Here is an 18,679-nt window from a genome sequence, read left to right on the forward strand (position 1 = left end):
GTCCTTCTATGAAAACCTTTTGAGTGCCATATTGAGAGTTTTGCTTCCAAAGACAACTGTCAGTCCAATATGACACTTACTGAGCCCATTCAGGGTGCAAAAGCAAGGGCAGCCTTGAAGGAAAGCCGACAGAACAGATGGTCCACATTGTCTGTATTGTCTGATCAAATAAAACATGACAGAAGTTCCAAAGAGCATGCGTGCACCTTAGGTTGAAGAGATATTGGGCAAGTGTGTCGACCAGAAAACATCACTCACCTGGCAGTCGTCTTCACAATCACAGCCACAAAGGAAATCGGGGTCCAAGTTCAGCTCCACACCTTTCCCGGGATATCGTGTAGAGGAATAGTCAACAAATGGAGGGTACCCCTCGTCAAGGCTATTAACACAAGATACAGGTACCTACAAGACAAAGAAAAAAAGATTCGATTACACCAGCTGCTGCTTTTTCGATTCACAAGTGCATGCGAAACAATCAAATCTCATGAAAAAATGTCCACAGCGATTGTATTTAGAGCACCACCAGAGCAAGACCTAAGCTCTACCACAATGCCGCAATGTATAGCGTCATCACCGCACATCGTCGCCTGCCACCATCGCACTGTGCCTCTTTGCATAGCGTTAGTAGCATGGCTCTCTCAGTGCGTTCAATCAAAATTGCAAACTATTATTTTTTTAACTCCTCTTATTTGATCTTCGACGTAAGCATATTCAAGAACGGAAATCTGGGCGAGTACGAAAATTTCTCAGTATTTCTTCCTGCTTCACTTCCATTCAAAACAATGATTAGGGTAAAAATTTTTGTATTGCAAAATATGTCGAGACAAATACACACACTAAACGCACAAAAGGAAAGAGAATGAGTACATTTTCGGTGGTAATGAAAGAGTTCATCGCTCTCCTTAAAGTAACGGAAAAATAATGATGTTATTTGTTCACAGTAACTAAGCGGAACGAGTTAGTTTGCCGATTGTAGCTGCAAGAGGTCCACTTTTCAAAAGGTGTCTAGAGCTAGCAGACAAGGACGAGGTAGAAACAACGAAACAAGTGCTTTTTTTTTATCCAGATAACTTTAACTGTAATGCTGTCACTTTTTCAGTTCCAGTTTATAATCCAGGCAAGATTACAGTCTGCTGGTGAAATGCACATGACTGCTGCACTACGCTTTAGCTGTTATAGTTCACCACATGCGTGACAAGCATACCTGCTCCTTGCCATAGGTGAGGTCGTCGACAAAGGTCCTCACTGTCTCGGGCACAAATTGGCAGAAAACATTGACTAGGCTGTCGAAGCAGAAGAGATCTACAGTCAGGAGCGACTTGCAGAGCTCCAGGTAGCGAACGACTTCATCGATGTTCCTTAACCTCCTCCCACAGGGAGCAACGTAGAAGACTCTTCGCTTGCTTCTCTTGCTCTGCTTCACAATGTGCCTGTGGTTGACAAGATCGCCATGTATTAAATGCCACGCCACAAGGACAACAGCATAAGGGTCCATCTACAGCACTTGTAATTTATTTTTCTTGCAAAAGGAGGCAACCCGAGTGTGCATGCATGAATGTGCGATCATTCTACCAGTAGTGCAATCCCCAACAAGTAAGATATACGCTTTGTTCAAGAAGTTACCAATAAAGGACAAACAGCGTGCCATACATTCATGCAAACATGGCTAATGCAGAGCGCTTTTCCCAAGCCACGCACCTTTCCCAGCCAAGCAAGCATGGAATGGAGAGGGGATTCTTTCCCAAATGGGCATCCGGATCGTCGTCCTTCACGCACCCCGGTGCACACTTGTGAGCCCTGTACAAAATGCGCTCATACACAGAGCCTTCTTTGACGTCTGGCCGACACACCTCCCGTGTGCCAGCCTGGGACAACAGAACGCCGAACGCGTTCCTTTCGTCGTCATCCTTGTCACTGATCTTGCGATCCTGAGTGGTTGACTTGCGCGCGACATTACGCGTTGCTGCTTTCTTGGCCGAGTCTTCTCCGCTGTCATCATCGCCACCGTCCTTAGCCGGCTCATCCTCCAGGGTGCGCGTGTACTGGACGAATGGCCGGTGCTGCTTGTTTGCAACGGGCACCAGGTTGTGGCGGCGCACGCGGCCCCCTGTGGCAGCCGTGTTCTGCAGAGACTGGTTGAGTGCCGTGTAGAGCGGCGCGAACCTCGTCGAGCCACGGTAGATCCACTCAGTGCGATTGTCTGCCTCGAACGACATCTTAACCAGACTGGAATCCACGGTGAGCACCCGTGCCATCCACCAACTGCCGTTCCACTCGGTCTTGACTGTCTGGCCTTTGCGCAGTCGGAGCATCGGTCGCTCCGGGTACTTCTCAAGATAGTTACGCACAAACTCACGCACATCACGGTACATGTCCTCCCACACATTTGGAGAGGAACCACACATCACATACACTTTGTCGACGTCCACGTACTGCGCGTAGCCATCGTCGAAAAACACGAGGTATCGGTACTTGTTTAAGGGCTTTGGTGGTTCTGCAATGAGTCCTGCATACAACGAGTGCCGAGGAGGCACCGATTCGTCCGAGTAAGTGGCCACCACTCGCGTGCCTACTGGCAGAATGACGGTACATCGTTCGGCGTATGCCAACTCTCGCTTGTGGTACCACTTGAGGGCACGAGCATTCATATTAGCCTTGCGTATGTCGTATTTCACCCGATACGTCGGCTCGGAGCCGGCATCCTTGGTGTCCTGAATCTGGATGATGCGTGCCTTGTAAAAGACTCCCAGCGGATAACTGCGCGTGGCCAGGACCTTTGATGAAATCTCCAATTCCCTGGAAGTTACCAAACGACAAGACCCGTAAGCAAGTCTTCAGCTCCAGTTTTCGACAGACAAATCTTTACAGTTATGCTCTCACTAAAGGAGGCACACACTCGCTCATGAGCCGCAAGCATCCATACTAAAATCACGTGGGGCTCACTGCCATGCACGTCGTGAAGCAGAAATTTCTACCTCTTCAGTTCTCACAACGTTGGTTATGAACCAACAAAGACACAGTTTAAGGGACTCGGAATATTATATTGTCAGAAGTGGTTTCCTGTTATAAAACGCTGAAATAGTGAAAACACAACCCTGGAAATTCACTATTCGTGTGGCCTGTTCAAAAATCAAATCATCTTACAGCTGCTTAAATGGGTTTGTCTGGCTACCCCCAACATGCATGCATAACTGTAGTCCAGTTTCTTCCTTTCTACAGTGCATGCCTATGAGAAGAAAAACTGAAATTACTTAAAGGATGCTCCTTGCCCAAACATTGGCCACAGTCTGCGGGGCCGCATAGCATGATGCAATCTCAATTTCAAAATATCACCCTCGCTTATGTCGACCTGTATAAATAAGTCAAGGCCTGATGGCAGTGTGCAAGCAAACTTTACACACCCGATGACAACATGTATAAAATGACGGAAGTTAATTCTTACACACTCTGAGCAACTAAGCAGGCATTGTCAACAATGAAGGAGGATACGGTGCACCGTAAGCTGAACATTAAGATAGATTCACCAGGGCAAAAAGACTAAACACTAGAGAAGGAACAAACACACACAACGCTGTGTGCATGTGTGTTCCTTCTCTAGTGTTTAGTCTTTTTGCACTGGTAAATCTATCTTAATCATGAACCAACTCGCCCAAGCAGCAGTTTCAGCTAAGCTGAACATGCCGCACAGAAACTCTATCCGCACTAACGAAGCACTAAGGACATACTTGCGAACGATGGGACCCTCCGGAGGAAGGTTGTTGGGCGCTGGAGTGAGCTTCCCGACGGCACCAACGGTTATTATCTCGTCTAAACCAGTGGACGTCTTGGCCGTAGTGCCCGAACTCCTTGGCTAAAACAAAAATCGGACAATGGCATGTCAGGTGATGCTCGATGGCGCTCAATACATAAATAACAAATTAAAAGACTTGGCCCACTGCGATAGTCTTTTTACAAATGCCTTTCCTCGACAGCCCTGCCTTCCCCGTCTACGCTATGGAAAGAACTCACACTCCATTGTTAAGTGCTATAGACACTGCCCTTACCGTATGAGTTGTTAAGGATGGAGGTGGCTTTCGGGCAATAGCGGTCTCCGGCTTCTTGAAGCTTCGGTCAGCTAGAGAGCAAAGAGAAGGTCATCCTCAAACATTGCGACGACTACAAAAGAGATTCTTGAGAACCACAAGATAAGAAAAAGAAATTTTCTGAGACAGCACTACAGCAAGCAATTTGATTTTAAACTGAAATCAGTCTGACATGCACTGAATGTTGGACTGTGGTTGCTTGCCCTAGGACACTCCATGTACAGCCACAAAGAGAAAGTCATACCGAGGAACCTTACAATGTTAACAGGGCTAACAGGTACGTTAGCCAGCATTACTAATGGCACACTCGCACTAACAGAGGGAAGACAAATGGTGAATGCATGCAGTTTGTGTCTCCCTCGTGCCATAGTCAATATTGCCCGTCATGTTGGACACTGATCAACTAAGCCAAATTTAAGCTCTCATGCAGTACATTTCTCCTATATAATTAACAATGTTATAAAGCAGCACTGAAGTCAGACAGCTTGATATGATGCAATGTGGCAAACACTGCATCAATATCTAATTGAATTACGGGAGAACACAATTTTCTATTACAGTAACCATGCACATATCCGTGCAAGAGATGGTCCAACACAATAGACAGAAGTGGTGTAGCTGTTGTTAAAAAGTTCACTTAAGATCCACCTCTGTGCCCAAATGTATAAAACGTGATTGAAAACTTAATTGCCATTCACAGCCTTCTTTACATGCTGTAGAATGCACTTGCAGAACATAAATATACGTTCCCTGCGGCAAGAGCGCTTACCATTGACAAATACGTCAAAAAAGTGAAGTTCTGGAGGTGACAACAAGGCTGTTTCTTCGCGACTGCAAAAAAGAAGAGAACAGAAAAATTCTGTTTCAAGTGAGAAAACGATTGGAACACCAAAATCTTGAATTTTTCATAAAACTTGGGTACTTGAATGGAGAATCGTGTGTAACTTTTCAGAGCTTGAAATTTAGTGCAATAGCGCTGTCCCTATATGTGATCAAAACTGTACATCCGACTACATAATTTAACTTGATCTCGACATAATTTAACAACATCTCCGAGTAATGCAGCAGAGAGCCATGATAATGGACAGGCGTATGCAACAATGAACGATTATTGTAGTCATTTGATCACAGTTATGGTCAAAGTTTAAGTGTTTGCGAAAAGTTCATTCCTAGACTATAGTACATGTCCAATGCTGCTGCTAAATAGGGAAGCTAATGTATGCGGCCTGAGGAGAGAGGCACCCCCCCCCCCCCTCCACCCCCCGTAACCGATTCCTCTGCTTAGCACTGTTCTTCAAACTGCACATTTTTGTTCTGGCAGCTTAAGGTCAGCAAATTTCAGCAAATTGAGAAGAACCTTTGGACATATTCATTTGCAAGACAGAAATGTTGGTCATTGTGCAATTAACGCAGTTCAAACAGTTGTGTGACTTAGCATGCAAGGCTGCCATCTAGCATGATGTACAGTAAGACACCGTTATGGCAAGCCCAGCAGAATGGAGTGGCATCAAAACTGCCTCTCGGCCAACATTACGACTCTCACAACTGAACAATACATTAATAAAAAAAAGTTTTTGAAAAGGCAAGAATAATACCTAGTAAAGAGATACGCATTTAATAAAATTTTCAGCTTCTAGTTGTTTTTCCTGTTTAACATTGTTGGTTCAGGCATCAGAAAGTTGAGTTAATTGGTCATAAGCTGAGCTGTCGTCATAAGCAGAAAGTAAGATCCACACACGGACACAAAGGAAGAGAAACGGACAACACAAACACAATACAATGCTACTTCCAATGAAATTCCGCAGTGGGGAGCAGCCAACTTGCATATCATTTCTGATATAAAGCTGTGCTTCGTATATATACAATTCATTTTGCTGTAGGCAAAGGTGATACCCTGGGAAGATCGCCAGCTAAGTTTAGCAGATAAGGCAGCTCATCAAGCATCACAGCTCATTTTGTACACCCTGTGTTTTGGGCTCTTGGTCATGGGCGATTATTTCCGATATACTCAAGCAATGTGGGTGCAGTACCGGAATACCCGATCACTGGCCGCTAAAACAGAACGTCCACGTTAGTATCCCATTTAATGTGCCCACATCTATTGATATTACTGTGACAGAATAGGATGGACATACTTAGGCAACGTACCTCTTTTTTTCTTTCAACTTCTGCAGATCACGCTCCATTTTGTCGAATGCAATGTCGATATGAATGAATTCACCTAGATGGGAAGAGGTATTTCCATGTATATGCACTACCAATAATAACAGTACACATGTTTATACAAGAACGTAAGAAAAACTACAACAGCAAGAAAATACCACTGCACAAAATGTAGCCAAGGACAATTTGATCGCTATCACTTGGTTGTCACTCCAAAGGGAGTGACAACCGATTTTTATGGCACCTGTTTTTCTTTAGTGTGGTGAAAGGCCTCCCACTCAGAGTCTAATCATGGAATCATAATGAGAAAAACGTTGTGAACTATTTTTTAAAAGAATTTTTTGATCTGCAGTGCTGAGAGAGTCGTACACACAACAGATGCTGCAAGCAGTGGTAGGTGAGTACGACAGCATTTATACATTAGCAAACAAGTGAAGCCCTGTCAAGCAAGCCTGTGTTGTAACGGTTTGTGCTCATGCGTCACAGCGTACTGCGCATGCACCACAGCTCTACACGGTTTTCCAGTTTTTCTAGTAGCTGCAATGCCAGCACCGCTTCTGAGCGTCAACAACTCTTTTTTGCTTTGGAATAAACATGAAATAAAGCGCAGATGCCTGATAATATAGAGACTTTAATTTCAAGTGTGAATTATGGTACACCTAAAGAACAGCAGACTACATACAGCAATCTGATTGACTCATTCGTAAAATAACAGGGGTTACCCACCAAGCAGCGAGACGTACCGGTATTTGTGACTTTCAAGCGCAATTTCAAATTAGAAATCCTATTCAAATCACAAGAAGAACGCTTGACTGTGTCACTATAATTGACAAACTTTCTATTTACAATGGAATCTAATAGCACGTTCAAGCCATTTGTGAGTCCCTTAAGCACAGCCATAAAACGCTGCTGTTCACTAGTCAAGGCTCCCGTGAACATGTGAGCCAAACATTAAGGCACTGCATGCCGTAGGGAATTTACAATCTCGTTTCAAACACAGCTAGAAATTGCTTGCTCTGCTCTCAGCAAACTACGTAGCCGAAGGGACCGACTACGTAGACAAAGGGAAGGATGCGGCCAGTAGATAATTTCACGATCATGAAAACATCCTCAGTTATACTTCTATTGTTCACTGTGTTCAATATGTATAAAATGTATAAAATATGTATGTCTCTACATTAAAAAATGTTGAAAAAGTATCTTATTATTCACACTTCTGGTCTTAATCGACAGTTGTCTGCGTAGTTACGTTTTATACATAAACAACCCGGGTTTGTTTCCATACATAAGAAACCCGCACACACATATACAACCCAAGTTTGTTCTGTTTGAATTTTTTTCAGCGACTGCTTCTAGAGCTTGATCACTGCAGTCGCTCTTGCATTCTTTCGTTACTGGGAAATTTCAGACAGAAAGTGCTGGGACCAACATGCAAAGCCTGTTTTTGTCTAGAGAGTTTACTTTCGCAAAACAAATAAGATCATAAAACAAGCCCAAATTTATAAAGTTTACAACAAAAAAAAAACGAAAACCAGAGAGTCTGCAAGTCTGATTTCTCCCTCTTTAAAACAAACTTTTCGAATTCTTACTCAATCGAATATTGCTTTCAAAGAGAGAAACAAAAATGTGGTGAAGCAGACAGAAAAGGCACACTCACGCTCGAGCTTATCAATGTTGCACAGGCGAGCGGAGAACTTTCGGACCTCCTCCTTCCAGACATCATCCTTGAACATCTTCTCAACCGGGAGGTTGCTCACAACACCGTCAATGGTGGCCAAGATGTCACAGTCACACACAAAGTACTGTTCACTGTCATCCAGGCGCAAGCGCTTAGCTGCAGGAGGTCCATCACCATTAATGTCCTCAACGTGGCAGCCATTAGCCACCTCCTTCTCAACAATCCTCGGCGTGGAAAGTGTCATGGTGTCGCCACAGCTGCCAGGGCATTCCTGCTCCTCAACCATGTTATCAAGGCTCTTCCTGCATTGGAAAAAAAAGCCACCATGAGAACAAAGAACTGCTCATCCCATGCAGCGAGAGAATCGATAGCATTACAGGCAGCCAACTATACAACGCTATTTTGGAGTTCTTCAAAGCATTAACGAATCAGCCAGCATGCTTGCATAAAGCAAGCACCTGCACGTCTGATGTCAGTGTTTTTATAGGTTGCTTAGCTATCAACTGACCTATGAATACATCTAAAGTAGCTCACTTAGGAACACCAATCACACTAGGCTTGCCTAAAAGTATAATTTTTAGAGCGGTAGCTCTGCTCCCCCTGGTACAAACCCAGAAAATGCCTCGCTTCAATCTGACCTTCAAGATCACCAAAGGTCAACGCCAATGAAAGAGCTTCAGCGAAACACTATATTGATGGACAACTTTTCTTGGCAAGCCAAACTGCGCCTATCCTACCGCTGATGAATATAGTCCCGCAATTGTGTCCGCACTTTCTGCGCGAGATATAAAAAATATTCCTTGATTTTCTACCTGTAGCTCTTTGAGACAGGAGGCAGCTCCCATCGTTAAGATATTTGTATTTATTTTACTTCATACGTTGTCACTTTGTGTTCTTGCACGTGTGAGAAAGTCACACCTTTTACATGTACCTCGAATGCCGAACCGATAAGCAATGCCAATTGCGAGCACCCACCACTGTCCACAGTGGCGTGAAATGTGCACCATACCAGACTACTTTGTGTACGAGTACGTGTGCAGAAGTTCCACCCCTGTAGCTTTCCCTTCATTGCCAAGAAAAGTTGTCCGCGAGCATAGTGCGGCGTGTTCACGAAAATGAACAGCAACTCAACATGAGTGTTTCGTGCCGCCACCGCCAGGGGCGCTAGCTGCATCCAAGTTTGGTACTCGTTCGCGCCAAGATCGCTGACAGTGCCAAGCAGCATCTGCGTGTTGTCTACCGTAAAATCCCGAGCAAGCGCCCCCTTTACAGTGAAAGATAATCCGAAAAGATATGGAGGGGGGAGGGGGGAGGCCCTCGCTCGGTCGCGAACCAAAATTCAAGATGGCAGCGGAAGAGCCTCTAAAAGAATGCACATCTGTGCTTCTAATGAAACGCTTTATTGAATATGCATGCATTTATTGTTTTTACTGAACCAAAGAGAATCCTTGTGTGAAATTTCATGTGTTATGACAAGGCAGAAAGACGTTCTGCAAATGTTCCGACAATATGTAACAACTAAGAATGCAGCCCCGAGGCACCACACTGTAAATATACTAAGAAATCGTGCACATATCCAAAGACACTCAGAACTTGGGTTCCTATAGGAACCGCTTCTGCAGGATTCTGCAGCGGAGAACAGGTTGAAAAAATATGGCAGGACGTGAAGGGGAGGGGGGGCACTTGCTCGGTCACTGGAGCACAGTTCAAGTCTCCTGAAAAGAAGAAGGGGTGCTTGCTCGGTATTTTATGGTACTTGGCTCCCTTGTCGTGGCGAGTAGTCGAAGCGTGGAGGCTTCTCATCATCCTCGCTTAAATCACGACATGCAAAGAAGCTGAACCTCTGAAAAGCAATGGTCTCGTCCTTTGCCAAACCAAGCAAGACAGAGTTGTTGCTCGACAAACTTGGTTTTAGTGCGTACAACCACTGCCAATTTCTTTTCTCAACATTTATTCCCACTATGGTAAAAGAACGTATACATTCACTGCGATTACTCTCGGAATCGCTTTTGTGCTTCACTTGAAATACTGCCTACAATTCAGCGCTTGAAAGCTTCGCTAGAAGATTTCCTGCTAACCTATGATTTTACTATATGTCTGTACTCACTTTTTTTATTTTTATCATTTTCTCACAAGATGCATAGTGCACACTTTTTTTTTTCTTTCTTTGTGCTTGTTTCTTCTTCTGCCTTTAAAAGGTGTATCGTTTTTAACAAACCCATCTTTTTCTTTCAGTTACATAAATCACATCTGATCATTGCTTTTTGATACCTTTTTAAATAGCAATTGCTTTTCTTGCATTTTATCAATTATTACATGATCCACTCCAATGTTGTCAACAATTACGAAATTCTGTTCCAGTTTTTAACCAGGGGTCCCGTTGGGACCCTCTTCTGTAAATTATAATTATATATTTGTTTTGTGTGTGCATAAACGCATATTTAAAACCCAATAACTGGCAGTGCACTACAAGGAAACAAAGTCAGACGCAGATGTGCATGCAATCAAGCGGATAGAAACAAAGTTCACATTACACAAACATATGACACTCACTATTCGAAGTTGAGCAAGAGCGTATTGTAGCTATGATCTCGCTAGACAGTGAAACTGAAATGACGTGTATTCGTATGCAAATATGTATCACGCCAATGAGACAAGGCTAAATGAAATAGGCAAGAGGCGTTTTCCAGCAAGGCCTATGGGCCGGTTCACAGAATGAGAGTGGCGGGTTCGGTGAGAGAGACCATGAAGCAGTTCCACATACCGTCATAATTGTACAAATGAAGGCTATGTCTTTGTTCATGAATGTACACTAGTTAAATAAATAAAAGATTTCAAGCAACCGAGGTTTCAAGGACATGTACGAAAAATGTTAGAACATCTGTTCAACCTGCTAAAAAAATCACCTTACTTTCTCTTAAGTCTGCCTTTAAGGGATGGCTTCAAGTTCACCTGTTAAGGACGTTATTCTATAAAGGAAATTACCCACAGAAATTAGCTCCTCTTTACTTTCCCTTTCTTTGCACTGACACTTTCCAACAGCATGTGTGCTGACTACACTACTGGAACCGACATATTCAAAGTTTTGAAGATCTCCCTTCATCAGCTAGAAACTTCAGACCTAAAGGAGTACTGACATGAATTTTAAAATTTTTCGGGTTGTTGCTCTAAATGAAAGCACGGGTGTCAAGAACCCTAAAAAGAGTGTCGTGGTGCCTGGGGATGCATTGCATATAGTTTTAATACCGCTTCTTTCAACCAGCAGTTTCGGTTTCGGTTTCGAGAGGGCGGCTTCATAGTGACGTATCAAGTCTGCCCGTGACGTCACGGGCAGACTGCAACCCATGAAATATGCACCTGCTGTCCTTTGCTGCCAGTCGAACGTGGTTCATGATGAGTGAACTGTCGTCCAGTGCCTCCGACAGCGATTTCTGTGATTTAGGCTGCATGCAGAGCCCAGATTTTGCAAACCAAGTGAGCTGACTTGAAACGTCATAGGGCTCTCCATGCGGTGAAGCTGCCTTGCAGATGCTGGGAGATGAAAACTTTAAAATCAAACTTAAATATTTATACGTGTTTCCCGGATGCGGTGTGGGGAGAGCGTTAACACTACATGCCAAGGAAACCAAAAACGTCCGTTTTGCTGCACTTCAAAATCGTGTCAGTACTCCTTTAAAAGAAAAGGAACGACTGACTTCAAATGATTTGTATATAGTGTAAGAGAAGTGCAGGATAGCACAAATACAAGATCTTATTCATAACCAGCATGTTTTTTTCAAGGATTGTAAAGGATTCCATCATTGAGCAATCATTCAAGTTTAGCCACTCCCACATGCATAAAATTTGAAACATGTTGTTTTTGGAATGAATTTTAACCGCATAAATGCAAGGTGCTTCATACCACGAAAAGCATTTTGTTCTGCTACCACTATTCATAAAGCTTAGCCATATGAATATTACACATTATTTAATCATGAAGCGTCTAACCTCGCCTAAATCATTTTTTCACAGTAGTTTGATGCACGTAAACATGAAATGTTGGTCTTTTGCTCAACAACTGCATTAATTACATTTATCTTCTGCAGGAAAACAAACCATGCAGGAAACAAACCAGGAAAACAAACCATAAAACAAAGTGGACCCACAGATACACAGAATTAGACACATTTTTATTCATCCAAATGTGTTGGCATAACAAACTATGCAATCATGATTTACTGCTTCAGTACGCTCTCCCAGGCATGTGCCTCCTGGCCATGTGCACCCCAGCCACGTGCACCTCAGCTATGGGCTCTCCCAGCCATGATGAGAGCATATCAATTCGGAGTAAATGCACAAATGCCTGTATACTAAAATTTAGGTGCACATTAAAAGATCAATCTGCAAAACCATTTCTTACAGCCTGTGTCTGTTCTGGATGTCAAATCCCACAAGTCACACAACTTTCCACAATGACAAAAACATACGCCACAAACACATTTCAAGAACTAAGTAGGGTACGAATACACAATGCTAAAGTAACACAAGGGCACCAATGGAACTATAGTAAATAGCAGTCTTGTTCACAGATGCTGACCACTTATGTACAACAGTTACTAATGTACACCAATGTCTTCATGGTCACCTCTGTACTGCCCTCTCAACACTTGATAGCTTCTTGATATTGTGAGCTCGTCTCCAGGCAGCTGGGCATGTTTCTTTGTCAGTGATGGCATTAGTAGAGTCGTGCTTTTAGCTCCAAACACTTCTCCACAGTGAAAGGCTCATTCAATAAGAAAAACATCTCCTTTATCTTCTTTTTCTGAAAGTCCCCTTTCAGAGTCAGCTTTTTGAATAATGTCCAACCACTCCCATCATTTTTTAAACAAATGTAGAATAATGTTTTGACTCAGTTGACATAAATGGGATGGCACCAAGGAGGCATTACTACAACAGAGGTTGTTTGTGGGGAGGTGGAACCGGTCAAGCTGCCGTTATGCAGCTTTTATCCTGCCACCCTTGTCACTTATCTACATGAATGTACTTATGTGGTGAAATAAGAAAAAAATTCAAATTCAAGTTCGAAAGCAGCTTAATTGTGTGGTGCATGTAGGTAAAAACATTGCAGCTTGAAACGTCTCCCATTGCCAGCTCTGTCCGAGTCTCAAAACTGCAAAGCTCCATACTGTCAACTCATTCACAGGCAACTGAGGAGTCCTCGGGTCATTTTGATGAGGACCAGCCATTTGTTTTGATACATGTTTCAACATGCTGATACCTTGAATGCTTTTGTTTCAAATTCCGTTGCGGTCTGTACGGAAACACCGTGGGAACATAGTCAGGATGAGTGGGGTCAGACGATGGCTCGCCTGAGGAAGACAAAAAAAATTTGTTACAGCACAGCAGACATGTTCAGAAATTGTTTACAGATGCACTATTTTTGGTGTAGCTGGATCTGAATAAGGATATTAGTTATTTCCTTTATATATTTCCATCATGAAAGCAGCGCAGGGTTATAAGGGTGCAAGACAGTGTATTGCAACGGTGACAACAGATAAAGTCATAACATAACGCTTCATATGTGCTAAAGTGGAGAAACATTAATATAAAATAGAATTGGAGAATGTAAGGGAAGTACCGCAGGGCCGTACCCAGGAATTTTTTTCGGAGTGTGTTTGTGTGCAGAATGGCTAATTCTGGCAACTGGTGGTCGCTGTAAAGGCGTGAAAGTATTTTAGTGCCACCCAAAAAGTTACAAGCATGAAGAAATTTTGGGGGGTGTCAGAACCACCTCAACCCCCCCCCCCCCCCCTCTAGTTACACCCTGGTACAGTCATCCTGTGAAAAGCCTATAAAGAAAGCCACAGTACGAACTGAGAAATGAACTGTGTGATTGCATGTCAGCACCGATGCAACTGCAAGGACAGCATAAATGCTGAATTTTGGTGGAAGCTAAGCAAGATTGCACAGTTCCTATGCATACCTGCCAACCTAGGGATTTTAAGTCTTAAATCGAGAAACTTGGCGTGGAGGGGCGGGGCAGAAACAAAATTGTTTCAGGCAATGCCTGTAATCGGTCAACAAAATTGTCCAGCATACGGCCCGTGCACCCATGGCATTGGAACATTCGAGGCTGGCCTGCGGCCTGACTGAAAACAGGGGGCCTACCAGTGTCAGGGTATGTGCATTTGTGTTTCTGGTGAAAGGAGGAGAGCCCAGTGAACAACAGGAAACAGCAGTGGCCAGCGAACCTTTCTAGCTGCGTGGACGTTCCCTGTGATACCTATGACAAACCTGTTCAACAATAACAAAACTAAATAAAAGACAACAAAAATGGAGCAAGTCAGGTCTAACAGAGCATGCAGAGTTTCGTTAGAATCGCAGATTCATCTGGTGGCTAATTTTACTTTCAAGATGGCATAAAAACGTCTTAACAATGGACACATGTTTCACATATGAAGGAAAAGAATTGGACACAGAATGACACGTTGCATCAACGGAACGTCCGATTAATTACGTGTATTCTGTGCTGCCTAAAACGGGCTGGTGACTGTGCTCAAAAGTGCAGTCAGGGCACAGACTGTGCTCAAAAGTGCAACCAGGGCACAGAAGATAAAGATAAAATGATGATTTGTGTGCCTGTGTCAGTACTGATCGCGGTTCAATAGGTTCCATGTGACGGGCATAATATGAAACCTGACAATTGCCTAACGCACTTAGGCCATCTGAGTCATGCAAACCAGGGGCAGCGTTATGGGCAGAGCAGGGAGGCACTTGCCCCTCCCCGTCCAATGCCACCATGAGTCCCCCTCCCCTTCTCTGCCAACATGCTAAAATGAACTTTGCAAGAACTTCCAACAACTTACAACAATTCTGACCACAACAATGACATCTATTTTGTGAACTTCTCTCAACTGACACTTAGCAAAATGGTGAGGGGCCCCTAAAAGGTACCCTTTGCAAACACCTCCAAGTTGGCTTTCCTCCAAGAATGTTTTCCCCAGCAAACCTCTTGCTCCCAGACTGCTTTTCTCCCTCAAAGCCTGTTTACCTCTCCACATTCCAGTGAATGTGGGAGCAGCACAAATGCTTTTCAAAACACACTGTTGGAATGTCATGCTTCACTGTAAGTTCCCTCCTGTACAGAGAGAAACTAAACAAAGGAAAGAACAGGATTAGTGGTGAATGGAAAAAGTACTTTGTCTGCTAGTCTGTAGTAAAGGTTCTTAGCGTGAAAAACATACCTGCTCACACATGCACTGTAACTATTTTTGTAAAATGGTTACTGTGCATGTCTGAGCACAGACACATGGGTACCACAGACTAGCTGAAGAAACTATCTTTTTTCATTCAACCTTACTATCTACCTTTCCTTCCTTTCTTCCTTTGTTCTGTACACTATGAAGCTTACTATAAAACATGACACTGCTGCAGTAATCTTTGAAAAGCCTTTGTCGTGTTCCAGGCCCGAAGCCAGGAATTTTTTTCGGGGGGGGGGGGGGGGGGGGGGGCACTTGCTGAAAACCTTGACTATTTGAGAAAAACACCTATTTTTATTATTTATTTTTGGTAAAAACACGTACTTCACCAAAATTTCGGGGAGGGGGATCGGGTCCCTGGTGACCCCCCCCCCCTGGCTACGGGCCTGTGGTTCGTGTTCACGCACCTTCACTGGAATGTGGACGGGTGAACACCCTTAAGCGGGGGACAGACGGTCTGATTTTTCATGCGATTCGACGGCCGACGCGGCGGTGGGGAAGAGGGAATGGTGGCTGTACGATGCTATGAAAGGTCACCATTCCGGTTTCCCCTCCGCCGTGTCGGACGTCGAATCGCATGAAAAATCGTACCGTCTGTCTCGCCCTTTAGAGGGACAAAAGCACTCTGTGAACCAGTGTTCCTTTGGAAAATATTCTTGCATGAAGGGGTACTTGCAGACTTTTACAAAATGCCAATTCTCGGTAAGTAGCTTCACCTACCCTGCCTTTCCCTCTAACTACTGTGGTTTACCCATGAATACACTATTCCTGTATGAAACCTTCAAGCTAATCCACCTACATGTTCTGTCCAACAAAAGCTTTGTAGCAAATGTCCTTGGCCTTTTTCTCTTCCCCAGGGATCAAGTGCCCATCGCCATTATCACGAAGTTCCTCAGCAATTTACAGGGAATTTCCCCCTGCTTTTCGGTGAACCGGTCCTCCTGCATGTGGGGTCATAGGCGTGTGCACAGGGCACACCCCCCCCACCCCCCACTCAACAAAAAGGGGGGAGCAGTGTCTGCCCCATACTGTTATTCAGTCTGACCTATCACGACACTGTTACGCAAGTTTTGATGATTATGGCGGCCGAAGGCCCCTGATAACTTGCAATCTTTACTCTCCCAAAAGAAAGCCAGGGACCAAAAGAAGCACGTCATGCTTCATTTTCATTTCTTTTTTTTATGTATTGTGAAGCACGTTGTCTTTTGGACTCGACCAACGGGAAGGAGGGGGGGAGGTGCTATGAACATTCACCTCCCATAATGGAGGACCCTCCGCACGCCTTTGTATGGGGTCGTTGTATTTCAATCCCGATCGCTCACCATTTGCGGCGAAGCAACGATAGGGTGGCTAGAATGGACAGGACTTTGTTATGACTGGCAGTCGGTGGCGACGCGCTGGTCATGAGAATCGGCGGGCGAGGCGTTCGCACACTGCTAGAACACCTGCATCCTTCCTGGAAACGGAGTTCCCGGGGCAGCAAGCGACCGACAATGGGCCGAATCTCGACCTCAAAGTCGGGGACGGCAAAGCCGAAGACAGTGGGCCACCTGGGCTTGGCTTGGTATGCTGCCGAAACGACCTGACCTGTATGTTTTGACAGGAGTCGCCGCAGACCCTTTTCTGCCCTTCGGGGAAGAGTCCTAGGAACAAGCCTAAGGAACCTGTCGCCTTGCTTCCCCCACAAGTGTGCCGTCGAACACCTGGCCCTTGCTGTTTCAAGAGTGCAACGACCCCTCAGCGATAGTGAAATGGACTGTGCCATGGTGGGTGGGGTCGTGTGTGTGATTGGTGGTCATCAAGAAGGAGGAGCCAGCCTGAGGGGTTAAAACGACGGTGCTGAGTGAGAAATGGGGCTCTGAGCCCTCGGTAACAGGCTCATCCAATTCGCTCGTCGCTGAACTCTGACCTTGTCACGATGTAATTGAGTGTACGAAAAGTGCCAGTAAACTTGTTATTGTTTTCCCATCTTGCTAGCATCAGTTCCTCAACCCGGAGACTCGACTACGCTACCAAACGGAGTCCGGGTATGACGCTGCCCTATCGTAGCAACAACCTGGTTGCCGAGGAGGGGCGGATCTAAATACCGGTCGCAACAACTTGTTGCCATGGTGGGATGGATCCAAATACCCAGGCACGACAACCTCAACACTCGGCAACGACCTCAACACTCGGCGAGACATGCTTTTATATGCTGAAGCGGCCTCATTGGTGTACCAAGCGCCACCCCGGAGAGTGCGCATCATTAAACTTGCCGACGGATTTTCGCCGTCGGCCGGCTTACACGTTTTGCTAACCGATTCAGGCGTGAGCGCTGTTATCTGTCGTCCGCTAAACATCTGTTAGAAACGTGTTTCTATTTATTAGAGACTTCAGACTAATTTACTTAATAAACAACGTGGTACACTCAGACGTCACATATTAAGATTCAATCGTCACGAACATCACAAACGCATCGCCTCTGAGCAGCTAGAGTATGCATTAAGCCTTACTTGCCTTGTATGAAGTGGGCAGAACAAACCTGCGCGCTCTTCGTGGGAATCCAGTTGTCCCGCCTGATGGCCGCAATCCAGGCGCTCTTTCTGCGATCATCCTTCGGGAATCCGAACGTTTTCACTTGCGAGAGCAAATTAGTCCCGGATCGCAAACTGCATCCTGGCACAACACAGCAGTGCCCGAGGCTCAAGCGCTTCATCGGAATTATTCTGTCCGCAGAAAACATCGAAATTGAAGCAGCGGCAGCCAGCGAAGCATGCGATCGCGAAAACAGGAAGTCTTCTTGGGCGCATATCCGGTGCAGGCGCAATGTTGCCAGAACGGCAAGCGCTAGCGAATCCGTCTCATCTATCGTTTTCTCATCTTTACAATGATTTGCTGTCGTTTTTTTTTTGTTTTTATATTTTTTTGGGGGGGGGGGTCAATTTTGCGTGAATGTACACACATACAAACGCACGCACGAACACGCATAAATGGTGATTGGGCAACCCTCCCCCCCACCCCCCAAAGAAATATCCGGCTACGCATCTGCCAGCACACGTGCAAGGGTAGCTCCCATGGCGACACATATAAATGGACTTGAGATGTCCTGTGCGTGAGCTATTACAGTAAAACGGCGTCTCCGAGTAGCACAGTCGTATAAGTCTGCCAGGATTCGCGAAAAAAAAAAAAAAACTCACAGGGTCCCTTATGCATTCACGTAGGACGACTGCAAGGCGAAACCCATCTTCCTTTTCTTCTCAGTCGATGCTTTGGTCCAGCCCAGACAACCTCCGAAAGCTTGCTTCCCCAAACGTGGTTTTGCAGTGCCTCCAGGATCGGAGGCACCTCACACGGTTTTGCACTGCCTCCGCGGCCTTTGACCAAGCTACGATGTGATGTGATGATGTTATCATGTAACGTTACATCACATGACCTCGAAAATTTTGCCGCTATGACGGCATGATGACGTCATGTGGTGACGTCTTCACGCGATGATTATTTTTCTGCAGCACTCGTGTTGTCCCCGACGCCGCGGGACG

General features: G+C 45.0%; 1 protein-coding gene across 5 annotated transcripts in view; it reads right to left on the reverse strand.

Annotated features, from left to right (window-relative positions):
• LOC119383419 (histone-lysine N-methyltransferase SETDB1) overlaps positions 1-18,679 on the reverse strand; it is a 99,288-nt gene that overhangs the window by 19,238 nt on the left and 61,371 nt on the right. For all 5 annotated transcript variants that reach the window (XM_037651536.2, XM_049412506.1, XM_049412505.1 and 2 more), the window contains exons 2-9: positions 7,903-8,225; positions 6,231-6,303; positions 4,852-4,913; positions 4,044-4,114; positions 3,726-3,850; positions 1,699-2,796; positions 1,205-1,430; positions 259-402 (exon numbers count right to left, since the gene is read on the reverse strand). In XM_037651536.2, the coding sequence (XP_037507464.1) occupies positions 259-402; positions 1,205-1,430; positions 1,699-2,796; positions 3,726-3,850; positions 4,044-4,114; positions 4,852-4,913; positions 6,231-6,303; positions 7,903-8,225 (2,122 nt within the window). The remainder of the gene's footprint in view (positions 1-258; positions 403-1,204; positions 1,431-1,698; positions 2,797-3,725; positions 3,851-4,043; positions 4,115-4,851; positions 4,914-6,230; positions 6,304-7,902; positions 8,226-18,679) is intronic.

The sequence above is a fragment of the Rhipicephalus sanguineus genome, chromosome 2 (genome assembly GCF_013339695.2).
Source record: "Rhipicephalus sanguineus isolate Rsan-2018 chromosome 2, BIME_Rsan_1.4, whole genome shotgun sequence".
Lineage (NCBI taxonomy): Eukaryota > Metazoa > Arthropoda > Arachnida > Ixodida > Ixodidae > Rhipicephalus > Rhipicephalus sanguineus.